General features: G+C 39.5%; 1 protein-coding gene across 1 annotated transcript in view; it reads left to right on the forward strand.

The window, feature by feature from the left end:
- Positions 1-12,354, forward strand: part of gpc1a (glypican 1a) — a 36,794-nt gene extending 24,440 nt beyond the window's left edge. Inside the window, exons 2-10 of the mRNA XM_077585227.1 lie at positions 925-1,083; positions 2,629-2,846; positions 3,228-3,401; positions 4,669-4,834; positions 4,924-5,054; positions 9,217-9,357; positions 9,737-9,867; positions 10,351-10,526; positions 10,946-12,354. Of these exons, the coding sequence (XP_077441353.1) occupies positions 925-1,083; positions 2,629-2,846; positions 3,228-3,401; positions 4,669-4,834; positions 4,924-5,054; positions 9,217-9,357; positions 9,737-9,867; positions 10,351-10,526; positions 10,946-11,130 (1,481 nt within the window). The 3' untranslated portion in view covers positions 11,131-12,354. The remainder of the gene's footprint in view (positions 1-924; positions 1,084-2,628; positions 2,847-3,227; positions 3,402-4,668; positions 4,835-4,923; positions 5,055-9,216; positions 9,358-9,736; positions 9,868-10,350; positions 10,527-10,945) is intronic.
- Positions 12,355-13,030: the final 676 nt, after the last annotated feature.

Raw genomic sequence — 13,030 nt, forward strand, 5'->3', positions numbered from 1 at the left:
TGAGCTCCCACTGCTCTGGTTTTAATGGGAATGCGGGGAGCTGCTTCAATTGGCCAGGAGTCGGGTATGTTCCATCGCACATAACGCCCTATTCTACTTGTGCTATTCAAGAAAAATACCAAAATAAAGAAAACCCCACCCATTCACAAAGTTGGACTGCACTTTGTGCTAGACTTGAGCTGGGCCCTTGGTCTCAAAAATCATTCCAGAGTGAACGGGAATTAGAAACCTATGAAAAAGGAGGAGAAACACAGAATCCCAAAAGAAGCCAGTGCCCTGATTCTTACCAAGAGCTCCTTGACCGTGATGTAGAAATGTTAGTAAATTCAACCAAGATAAAAACAAAAACATTTTCAAATCCATTTTCATTTAAAAAACACTTTTGTATTTCTTTTCATTATTTTCAAATGGAGTGGTCTGTATAAAGTTGGAGGCTTATTCTTTAGATAAACAAAGCCATCCGATCTGAGTGGAAAACAAACAAATCACTATGCCCCTCACGGTATTACAACTGTGTAGCAAATGCAACATGATTCAATTTGCCAAAGCATTTGCATTTTTTCTGCTTACCACACCATGTTCAGATGTTTTGCAAGTGACTGAACAAGCAAGAAACAATTAGGTGCACCTGTAACCGCAAAGCATAGCTAAGAGGAACAAAGATAGATGGGAGCTTCTTAATGTGAGACAGTTACCCAAAAGTGAGTTACCGTTCTACAATTTCAGTAAATGCACACAGTAAGTACAAAATGTTGTAATTTTGTGGTTGGCTGTTAAGATGATGAGTTGTAAAATGGAGGCAATATGTGGCAAGCGATCCTAAGCATGTTTAGGATGATTTGGTTAAAATAAAGATTGGAAGGGTTCCCTAGTTTATCAATTGTAACATATTTTTTTTAATCATTCTTTTCTCTACCTCACCAGGTGAACATCTGAGGACCTGTCCCCAAGGTCCAACCTGTTGTACGAGCATTGTGGAGGAAAATCTGGAGGGTCTAAGTGCACGAGAGACAGAGGCGCTGATCAGGGAGGCTGGAAGGTCACTGCAGGCGTCTTTCAACACCCTCTATAGAAGCTTTGACAGTACGTAGGTTGTGTGTGCGTGTACATGTGTGTTTGTGGATTTCAGAATCAACTCATTACTGGATGTTCTCTGTAAATTTATGTTAGATACAAGCTCTGGATGTGCTCTGCTCCCAACCACAACTTCAATCGTAATAGTGCGTGTGCGAGGGGGGATGTGTATGTCAAGTCCGTCAAGGGGACCCCTGACTGGGTGTTAGAATGAGGCCAGAGTCAGGCGGACACAATGAAACATGATAAGCCGATCCCCTGATCCAGAAAGACACACACACACACAAAAAGGAGGTGTCCCCTGGGGCAGGGGCTGGTTCAGCTAATGAGCAGTTGACCCACTGAGGAGGCAGCTCTGCAGATCTGAGACATAAAGGAATAAAGGGAGGAAAAGGAAAGAAAGAGGAAAAAAGACGTGACTGTTGAAAGCTGCAGGTGATAAATGTGTTATTCTGACGGTGTGAATCAGTCTGTATCAACCTGAGGGCCACAGTGATGTGGCTTGAGTTTGTAACTATCCAACTGTTTCACAGCCTTGGTTCACAAGGAAAAGGACCGCTATAATGCAGGGATCGTGACGAGACGTCTCCAAATCTTTTTTCTATTTTACAAATTTGTTGCAGATACGAGTCACTGATGGTGTAGTAGTTGGTACATTTGCCTGCCTTTGATGCAGGCAGTGTGGATTCCGTTCCCACTCAGTGAAAGTGTGCATGAGAATCTAAATGGTTGTTGTTGTTGTTGCATATGTAGCATATACGACTGACTAGAAATGTAACAATATTCAAACATCACAATACGATAATTATCACAATATGAACCTCAAAATATGATAGTTATCATCATATTGTGAGGAGTATGGATATATATATATATATAAAAAGCTCATATTGTGTTTTTGTACATAAGAGCAGTGAGAAAGAAATAGGGTTGGCCAGTCAATTTATTGTCATGTGCTCATATTGGCTCAGCAGGCGAAAAGTCATGTTTTTTTTTGATGGATATGTTGAGAAATATTTTCTGTTATGACAAAATATACAAATACAAATAAATAAACATAAGCAATTGCATGTAAATGTCTCAGCTATACAATGTTAATTAGCTGAATAAAAGAGTACAGGTAACATTAACCTCAATGTACATAAATGACCTTCAATCACAAAAAAACACTTAATATTGAGGCACTTGTTAATGTGCACACATATAGTGAATCGAGTCAATTTTCGGAAGCATCCAAACGTGTTACGTTCCCCTTCATCTGGCCATTAGCATGGGTCTTAAACATAGGTGGCCAAAACATGGCTAATTACAATTAAACTGCACTAATAAACTAACCACCAGAGAGTGCTGAAATACAACCTAGCATATTTAACAGATGTCCAGGGTGAGGTCAGAGTCAGCTGGGTGAGGTTGTAACTCAGTTAAAGCATTTAAAAATGCTATATCAGATGTTAACACATTTAAATACATTGTTGAAAAATTGAATGCAAAAAAACTATTCATCATAACCATATCTGCCATTAATGTATTTCTTCCTCATTGTCTTCCTACCAGGCTATTTCACTGAACTTCACAGTCGCTCTGAACGCTCCCTCCAGGAGGCGCTATCTCCCCTAGGTGCCTTATACTCCCAAAATACAAGGCTCTATGGTGATTTGTACTCCGACCTGAAACAGTACTACCGCGGCTCTGCTCTTAACTTGGATGAGACCTTGACCGAATTCTGGTCGCACCTTCTGGAACGCACCTTTAAAAGCTTCACCCCCAGAGATGTGAGTAAGCATGCCATCTTCATAAGTTGTGTGTGAACCCTATTATCTTTAGCCTGTGAATTGTTTTTACATGATGAAATTGTAAAAAAAAATATTATATAATTTAGCAATTTTATATATAGCATTTTGGAAAAGAGCTCTGTTTTATTCTTGTTAAGTTCTCTCTTCATAGAACACAATTGTATCACATGCATATATATATATATATATATTTTTTTTTTTTAAACCCTGAATGAATGTATTAGCGCAATCACAAATAACCTGAATGAATGTAGTGGCACAATTCACATGTTCAATGCATTTCACTAGCTACACAAATACATAATTTGAAAGAAAAAAAAAGAAATAATAAACTTATATTGTGTGTCCCCACCCTTGCAGGTCACCTTGTCCGAAGACTACCTCGAATGTGTTGCTAAGCAACAAGAGACCTTGCGACCATTCGGCGACGTCCCTCGGGATATGAAAGCAAAAGTTATACGGGCTTTTGTCACAGCCAGGTCATTTGTCCAAGGGCTGATCATCAGTGGCGAGGCGGTCAGAAAGGTCTCACAGGTGAGTGTGTGGGTTCTTGTATTACTAGTATCGTGGGAACATCAGTTCAAACTGTTCAAATTGGGGGGTCAAACAGAAGCAGTTAGCATTGCATTAAGCATTGTGTTAAGGGTGATACTAGGTTGTTTAGTAAGACTAACCAAGATAACATTCTAGTACACTTCAAATCTGGTAACAGCCTGACAAAAAGGCGCCTACATTTAAAAGATCAGTCAGCCCATACTCAGAAAAGCAATCTGATGTATGCAGTCACGTGCACTGAGGAATGCCTTACATTTTACACATTTTATTGGGGAAACCATGCAACTACTGAGCAGGCACATAGCACAAGACAGACAAGCTAACTCTTCAGGTCAAGACTGAGCTGTCTACCTGCACCTTAAAGAGAAGGAGCGCTCTTTTGAGGACAAAAAATGTACACACATTCTCCACATACAATGCCGTTGTTGCAAACATCCCCAAGAAACTCAATGATTTCTGTTCCGACAAACAACAAAAATACATCCCCCTGTGACTGCAGAGGAAGCTCGCTACCTTTTTACAACTGAATGGAATATTAATGAAGAGGTTTCCACCCAACGACTATTGAATGACACTGCCAGGCATCTTAACGATGGTCGTTTGCATCCCAAAACAACGACACTATGGAGGACCAAAACCGCCAAAATTAAAATGATAAATTAGAATGATAAATGACTAAAAGCAAAAATAAAAACAGATAATTCAAAAATCAAATAAAAAACAAAACAAATGTAAATGTAAATAAAAACAACAAATTACACACACACACAAATATATATATATATATATATATATATATATATATATATATATATAAAGTAAAAATAAATACAAAAATAAAAAACGAGATTTAAAAAACTATATAAATAGAATTAAATATAAATCAATCAAATAAAAACGCTCTGCTCTCACATTTATTTATTTCATGCTGCACACGCTCTGTCAAGACAAAATGTTATTTAAATGAGAGGGCGGTCCTAAGCGTGTCTTGGGTTGGGCTCCACTGTTGCAAAAAAGTGAGCGCTATTTTTCAACTCCACTGTATATATTTCTGAAATGATTTTCCAATTTCCAAAAACATGTATTTCTTGATTTTTCAGGGAATAATGATCCAGTATTTTCCTTTTCTTCAGATTTTTACAGATCATGTTTTTCTTATGGAGGGTAAAAGAAAGCCTTGTTCCTAATAGAAGTTTTAAGTCATGACAAACAGTACAATATAACAAAATGTATCATTTCTCCCCAGGTTTCTCTGAGTTCAGAATGTGTTAAAGCCTTGATGAAGCTGATTTACTGCCCGCACTGTCGTGGCCTTGCCTCTGTCAAACCCTGTGTCAACTACTGCTCCAATGTTATGAAGGGCTGCCTGGCAAACCAAGCTGATCTGAACCCTGAGTGGCAGAATCTTATAGGTAAAAAATTAATAATAATCAAAAAAACAGAAGCAACATGGATACAACTAGTAGGATGGGCTATTGATGAATTCAAATGTAATCATCAGATACCATGATCCAGGTGGCATCTAGTTTCAGCACAGAACCCAGTCTCGATGTGGTTCTGTCGTCCCTCCCCTCGCTGATCTTTGAGGCTGTCCGTTTGCTAAAGGAAAACATTGACACCTTTTCAGCCAAAGTAAGTCTTATTTCTCTTTTATTTCTCGTTCACTGACTGCTCTTTCCAACTGTTCAAGAGGAGTTGAAACCCTGTCTGTAGGGGCGGATGTAGAAAAATATTTATGGTGTGGCAAGAAGGGGGCAGGCATTTTTGAGGAGTGGCAACAAAAGTTTTTGTTTGTTTGTTTTTCCCCCTTTTTCAATAACGCTAATACTGTCTCCTAAAGCATGGTGCACATGAGGCGCCATCAGCGCTCGGTAATTCACCACCTTTCAACATCCGTACCTCGTGTGCGGGTGGTATTTTCTGAACGCGGGTGGCACTGTGCCATTGGTGCTGAGTATCAAACATATTTGATAATTTCTGCGCTTAGGCGCCACCAGCTCTACGTGTGCACGGAACAGGCGCGAACTGCTCGCTGATATTGTCCACAGCGCATGCACTCTTCATACACCAACAATAGCAGTTCCCTATTGAGTACATTTCAGAGGCTCTAATATAGGGCTTACACAATATTTCATGAGAAGCAGCCCTCAGTCGCCTTCTTTTTCAGCATATATTAGCAAAACATGCAGCAATATCTCTTCGGAGGTAGCCATCGTGAATGGTTTCATGATCACAAACATGTGATCAACGCAACTTTAAGCAGCTATGCCAACGGCGCCTAGAGTGCTCGAGGGCCATCCGTGCCGGGAGCCGACTTAACCCAAGTCCTTTGGCACAAATTACCCCAAGCCCACCATTTTGAAAAAAATAGAAATAAAAATTAGGGTTGCACCGAAATGAAAATGTTTGGCCGAAACTGAAAACCGAAAATGAAAAATGCTTGGCCAAAAACTGATAACCAAAACGGCGAGAGAAAAAAATTATGCCAATTTTTACTATCTTTGCATTTATTATAATTAATTAAAATTATAATATTATTATAAAATATTTATTTAGCACTGGCATTTTAAAAAAGCACAATATAAATTGAAATGTGCCCACACCGGCACACATGTTGGCTAATGGTACATTAAACACCAAACGAGGGTTAGGCATTTTCTGGCGGTGTGATTGCACCTTATAGTCAATGTAGTTCGCACAGGCGGGGACGGATGCGTGCGGCGGGACAAGGTACGGTACACTTAACTCTTTGACTGCCAGACGTTTTCAGAAAAGGGATGCCGTCAGTGCCAGCCGATTTAAGCATTTTGACTGATCTTTCAAGGTCCACAGAAAATGTTGTGTTTGGACTATGGAAACACACATACTACACACATACTTTTCTCATCTTTCATCAGAAAAAAAAAGTTTGTTTCTACCTTATTCCGTTTTTCAGTAATCAACAATAGAAAATGGTTAGTTTCACCCAAATGCTCTGTTTTGAAACAAAAAACGGAGAAATCAAGTTTTTTGTGAAACAATATTATTTCATGCACTCTAGTGAATTTGAGACCCTTTTTTTCCCATGAATGATGCCACAAACACCTAAACAGTGCTTTACTTCTGTAAAACACTACCACCAACAATGAAAAAGTGTTTTTTGATAGCAAAATACGTTTATTTACATTCAACAGTGTAACAATTTGACAAAAAAAAATTGGCAAACTATTTACAAATGTGTGCAACCGTGGTACTATTTACAATTGTGTGGATGTTTCAAATACAGTTTTTCTTTTTGTAACACTCCCCTGCGTGCAAGGAGACGCAGCAGGATTTGCACAACAGATTAGTTTCACTGCGATTGCAGACGCTACACTTTTTTGCTGGCTTTTTTTTCTGGGGAATAGCAAGTATATACCGCAGTGTGTGCTTGGCCATGTTGCCATCAAGTCTACTCTCAGGATCATGATACGGTGACATTACGGTGGTGTTACGTCTGGCTTCCTCATGTCCTTCAGTTCCTATACCGGGTGGTTGATCCATCTTATCCGCTCCATTCATGGTGGCATCGTAGTCTATAACCAGTGTCTTCTCCGTGATCAGACTGTACCCACTCCTCCGATGAATATGCATTGGACTCGGGGCACTCTTCGTCGTCCGATTGAACGTCCGCCTGAGCGTGCTCGGTTGTGCTCCGCGTTTTCCGGCGTTAGCATCGCTAGCCGGTGAGGCTTTATGACGTGTTCATAGCCGCTGCGTCAACGTTTCCAACTTCGGCGTCAACCTCGGAGTCACCATCATCATCATCGTCGTCATCAATGTGCTCTTTAGCATTGGTCGATGCTTTTCGTCTTTGAAAAAAATGCTCAAGCGTGAGCTGCTTGCAACCGGTCGCCATTATGGCTTCCTCAGCCATTGTCCACTCAACACTCTAGCTCCGCCTCACGTCTTCTACTGACGCCTACCCAATCTTTTCCAAAGAGAGTCATCGTTGCCATCTAGGGGCCAAAAATAGGCATTATACTAACTAGATCTGCTTGATACTTTCAGCACAGCTGGCCAAGGCTTTCCTCCACCCGTTTCCCCCCAAAAAAAAAAAAAACTTGGTGAACGTCTTTTAACGTCTTTGGCGCTCCTCAGTAGGTTTTTACTAAACGTCATTTAACGTTTTTGGCAGTAAAAGTTAAAATCGGCACATTCACATATTCACCAAAGTTTAAAAATAAATAAATACATTTGTTCGCACCAGCTAATTGGCTTCGGGAACGGACTGCAAAATCACACACGGCGTCCTGTACAGGTCTGTCGCCACCCGGAAATAGCGGTAAGTGTTTCAGTGTTTAAAACTGTTGATAGCAATAGTGCTAACATTAGCTAAAGTATTTAGCACGGCCACCGGGATGCTGGTGAAAAAGTGGAAGCGTTTGAGGGGCTCTTATTTATACTTATACTTATACTGCAGTACACGGCAGTTCAGTCTTTTTTTTTCCGACCCTCTTAAATGTTGTACACCAAGCGACGCCCCTCTCCTCGTGTGTGCGCAATGACTGCAATGAGCTGCTGCGACCGACCGGTGCAAACTCACACAGTGAAAAGCCAGAGAGAAGCAAGGCGGACACTCACTCCGCGTTCGCTGTTTAATTCAAACAGACGCTTGCTTGCAGGACCTTTTTGCTTGCAGGACCTTTTTGCTTGCAGCACCTTTTTACTTGCGTCACCACAACCTATTTCGGCCATATTCTTTCATCTTTAGTTTTATTTCGGCCGAATGTCGAAAATGGCAAAAAGAGACATTTTCTGCCGAAAATTTTGGTGGCCGAATATTCGGTGCATCACAAAAAATAATGCATCCCTCAGCTGTTTTGAGCCAGCATCATGCTGGCCATATAGACTCATGGTGTAGCTTACTAAAGCATTAAAACATGTATGAACTGTTTTCAAAGTTTATAATTGTTCAAACACAGCCATCAAAAAACCTTAATCATAGAAATTTTACTTTGGAGGGCAAAAACAACTTATATGTGCTTACCTCTCAAGCCAAGTGTCTCCCTTTTTTACCGAATGAGTGAAATTGATGTCGTTTCAAAAATATGTGGTCACATGTGAAACTATGTTTTTCTAAATAACAGGGGTGGAACTACTTACCCCTTGGCACAAATTACCCAACTCTCCCCTACTGTATTTTATTTGTTGCTGGTTCAATTGTAATACATTATATTACTCAATTAGTATTAATAGGACGCTAAATTAATTTAAGGTTGTGATTTGTTTTGACTAGTGACCACCTAATCATTGATGAATGCACTTCCACACTTCAAACATCATAACATTTACATTCTAAATATGTCGAGGGTGACATCTAGTGGCGCATTTTATACTGCTATTCTTCCATCTTTTTTTCATAATCGCTTTCATGCAGTGAAGTAAGTGTTACATTGAGGCACATTCCATTCCAGTATAAAGGGCACACATGCACTTACTATTAATAAGAATACTTAAATTTACATACTACTCTATCTATCTATCTATCTATCTATCTATCTATCTATCTATCTATCTATCTATCTAGCTATCTATCTATCTATCTATCTATCTATCTATCTATCTATCTGTCTGTCTGTCTGTCTGTCCGTCCGTATGTCTTTCAATTTATTGCTTACATTTTATTTTAATAATAGACACACACTATTTATTTAACACAACTCTACATTGTAATTATATTTGACCCAAGTGTCTTACTGTATACCACAACTCTACTGAAATGCTAAAATGTGCTTAAAAATGAACCTGTACCAACCTACTTATCCCACCATAGGTGTACCAAACATGTGGCACTCCAGTTGAACCAGGCACGGGAAGCCCAACATCTCTCGAGCCGAAGAAAAAGAAGAGCGGTTCTCTGACTGCTTCAGAATACAAACCCTCTCCTACTGCAGGCCTCAGACTCGAGATGCAGGTGTGTTCAGAATGTGAATCTTATGATGAAATAATTAGGAATGAATGAATGATTATTGCAATTGTATAGCTGGATGAGGAGAACCACAGTGTATAATTTGTTAGAGCTCACTATTTGCCCATGGCAAAAAAGTAACCTTTCTGTATGAAGTTTACATGTGCTTCCTCTCTGGATGGATGGACAGAGGGATGGTCGGACGAATGAACAAATATTTTTTCTGTTGGTGTGAGTGGCAACGTGGATGATTGTCTGCATCCTGCCTCTGAACTGAACTGCCCTTACAATACTTAATCTGGACGGAAACAGAATCTGTACTTTGATACAAAACCCTTTTCATTTGTATTTTCATGTTTGAATTTCATTAATGTGTCATCCTCAGGTGTCAGATCTGTCCAGTAAATTAAGAGAAATGAGGCAGTATTGGCTCCAGCTTCCCATTGCACTTTGCAGCAAATTGGCAGCAGGTGGCGCCAACAAAGATAAATGCTGGAACGGCATGACCAAAGCCAGGTGGGAAAGAAACATGCAATCTAGTGAAGTATCTTGAAGTATCATTGAAATGTGTTTGTTGGACCTCCACCTCTCCGTACAATTGCGAGTTCATTTCTAGAGTAATAACACTTTGTCAATTTCATTTTGGCATGTCTTTGTTTGTCATTGCTGCAGTAATTAATTGTTACAATTTTGTTACGCAACATAGCCTCAAAACTAAAAAACAAATAGTGTTGAAGTTTTTTTTTTAAATAACATTCATGAAATGTGGTTAACCTGAAAATTGGTAGAAGCACATTTGCACAAAGCAGCAAGAAACTTCTAATCATAATTTTTTCACCTTACAGAATTTCTTTGAAACACAATTTTCCACATGCTGACATGCACAGCCACACATTCAGGGCATTTACCTTAAATTAAATAACATTTGTATTATACTCAAAACAGCAGCATTTCCTTCTCTAACATCAGCTGTATTCCCATTATTGGTGCTTCCTGAAGATACCTTCCTGAGGTGATGGGTGATGGCTTGGCCAATCAGATCAACAATCCAGAGGTGGAGCTTGACATCACCAAACCTGATATGACCATCCGTCAACAAATCATGCAACTCAAAATCATGAGCAACAGGCTAAAAAATGCCATGGATGGGAATGATGTGGATTTCCAGGATGCAAGTGAGTAGATTTCTGGAGGGAAAAATATTTCATGTTTTGACAATTTACACATACATAAGCCACTTTGCACAAAATGTATCGACTCTGGCAAATTGACATTGAGAGTATGCTAATTCCTATACTGATCTACAATTGTAATATCATAGATGTATGAAAACACCACAAAATATGTTACAGAAATTGATACAGCACTGCTAAAAACAAGCTGCAGCTAGAGCTAATTTTCACTCTTTGTTTACTGCAAAACAGTCTGAAACAATGTGGTATTGAACGTCCCTAAAAATACTCACGTTCTGCGCGTTTCAAATAATAAAATGTAAAAATTGCTTGATAAATAGAGTGTTCCCACTATAACAGAGCACATTTATGATGATGACAGAATGCAAAAGAAAAATGCATATTGTGCTGGTTTGGCCCAGGTGATGACATCAGCGGCTCGGGAAGCGGCATGTGCCTAAGTGGTCAGTGTCCTCGAAACAGACCAGGACTGTACGCTTTTCCTCAAGACGACGACCAAGTCAAAGGTGCAGCCACATGTCAACGCTACACATGTAGCCTCCTATTGCTGGTCCAATTGGCTGTCCTGCTACTTTTTTGTCGATGATGCTCTGCCTTCTGTCAGACTCTGAAGTGCAGAGAAGGACTAGATCATCATATGGGAGCTGGAGTTCAGAGAAGGGAACATTGAATGAACACTTTATTAACTTTGCCAAAAACTAAGTGAAGTTATTGGAAAGATTTTTGTGAAGAGGAACAAAAACTGGCAGTAACAACAGTTTGTGTTTGGTTTTGCTGTGTTCTACTATAGTTTGCATTTGTTGAGCTGGTTTCAATGAATTCCAAGTAAGAAGATGATGATGTTACGAAAGACGAGCGATGATGAAAGAAATCAACGGAATGTTGACAATGATGATTCATTGACATCCTGCAAGGTCCGCCCAGGGACTGAGCTCAGTGAAAAATTCTGAGGTTATTCAAGGCTTTTTCCATTTCATTTTTAAAAAATCTGGTGTAGAGGGTGTGTATCTAAACAACAATGTGTAAGATATACATGCAGGCCTATGTACAGCCAGTTTGTATCATGGTTGTGTCTGATGAAAGCAAGACTGGGACCATAAAGATCCATGGATGTACATTTGAGGTTAATACTCTACTGGAAATTAATCTCTTATAACCTGTGATGTAATTGTCAAGATTTTGTGCTGTGTGTTGGCCTAACGAATATTTGGTAGGATTTGTTTGCCCTCCAGAACAATGATCACCCTCTTAAATGTTGTGATTGCAAACGTTACTGTCATCATCAAAACACTTCCAAACAAAGCACAGAAGCAGCCATTACCTGAACTCCATTTTTTATTTTGTAATTACAAAAAAACATCACATTATTCTGCCACTTTTAGTCGCCACACTGAGCACATGTCACAACACACAACTCAAGAGGGGATTTTTCATGGAATGCACGCCTGCCTTAATCCACTGATCCATACGACGTTTTAGAAGCAACACATCAGGATTAGCAGAGGATAACGGCACACCAAAGCATTTCTTCCTGTTTTTAAAAAACAAAACAGATAACTCATGACTATCCCCAGATAATTTTCAATACTTGTAACGGCAAGTTTATACGGTCAATGGTGAAGAGTTCAGACTGGATAAACTCAAATTTGATCTGATTGCAATTGTCGGATGATATTTACCCATAATGCACAGCAAGGTAAAATGTAGACTATTTTCTGCAGGACCAAATAGAAACGTTGAAGTAAAGTAAAGCTTTCTTAACATGTCTGTTGGAAGTTTAAATTGCATTAACATCGAAAAGCGGCCCTATTGCAGGGGTAGGGAACCCTGGTCCTTGAGAGCCGCTGTCCTGCCATTTTTCCATATCTCCCTCCATCAACACACCTGATTGATGAACAAGATCGTTATCAGGCTTCTACAGAGGTTGCTGATTAGCTGATCAGTTGAGTCAGCTGTGTTTGAGGAGAGAGACATGGAAAACAGGCAGGTTAGTGGCTCTCAAGGACCAGGGTTCCCTATCCCTGAACGATTGTTTCTGTAGGAATTCTTCTTATAATTATTATTATTTTTCTTCTCTGCGAACTATCGCGTTTTTGAGACACTAAACATAAATGAAAACTCACCAAACTTTACACACATATTGGGCTTGGCGAAAAATTCAATCACATTTTGCATTTTAAAATTCTTATGTAATTAAGCATTCCCGGTTGTGCGTTTCAGCTAAAGTTACCAAAATTTGTAGGCATATGTAACAGCTCACGACGCACAACAAAGTATCTTGGTGTCATATGCTAAACAGGAAGCCCGCCATTTTGATTTACTTTGGGATTTTGTTGCTTTTTTGTGGGCTGTTTCATAGAGGTCATATTTTAACGAAGTCCTCCTACAAAATGTATCCAATCGTCTTCAAACTTGGTGTGTAAGATGTTTAAGATGAAAAGTTATAGAAAGCTTTTTATTTTGCCGCACGTCGTTGCCATAGCGAT

Source organism: Vanacampus margaritifer, chromosome 13 (genome assembly GCF_051991255.1).
Source record: "Vanacampus margaritifer isolate UIUO_Vmar chromosome 13, RoL_Vmar_1.0, whole genome shotgun sequence".
Classification (NCBI taxonomy): domain Eukaryota; kingdom Metazoa; phylum Chordata; class Actinopteri; order Syngnathiformes; family Syngnathidae; genus Vanacampus; species Vanacampus margaritifer.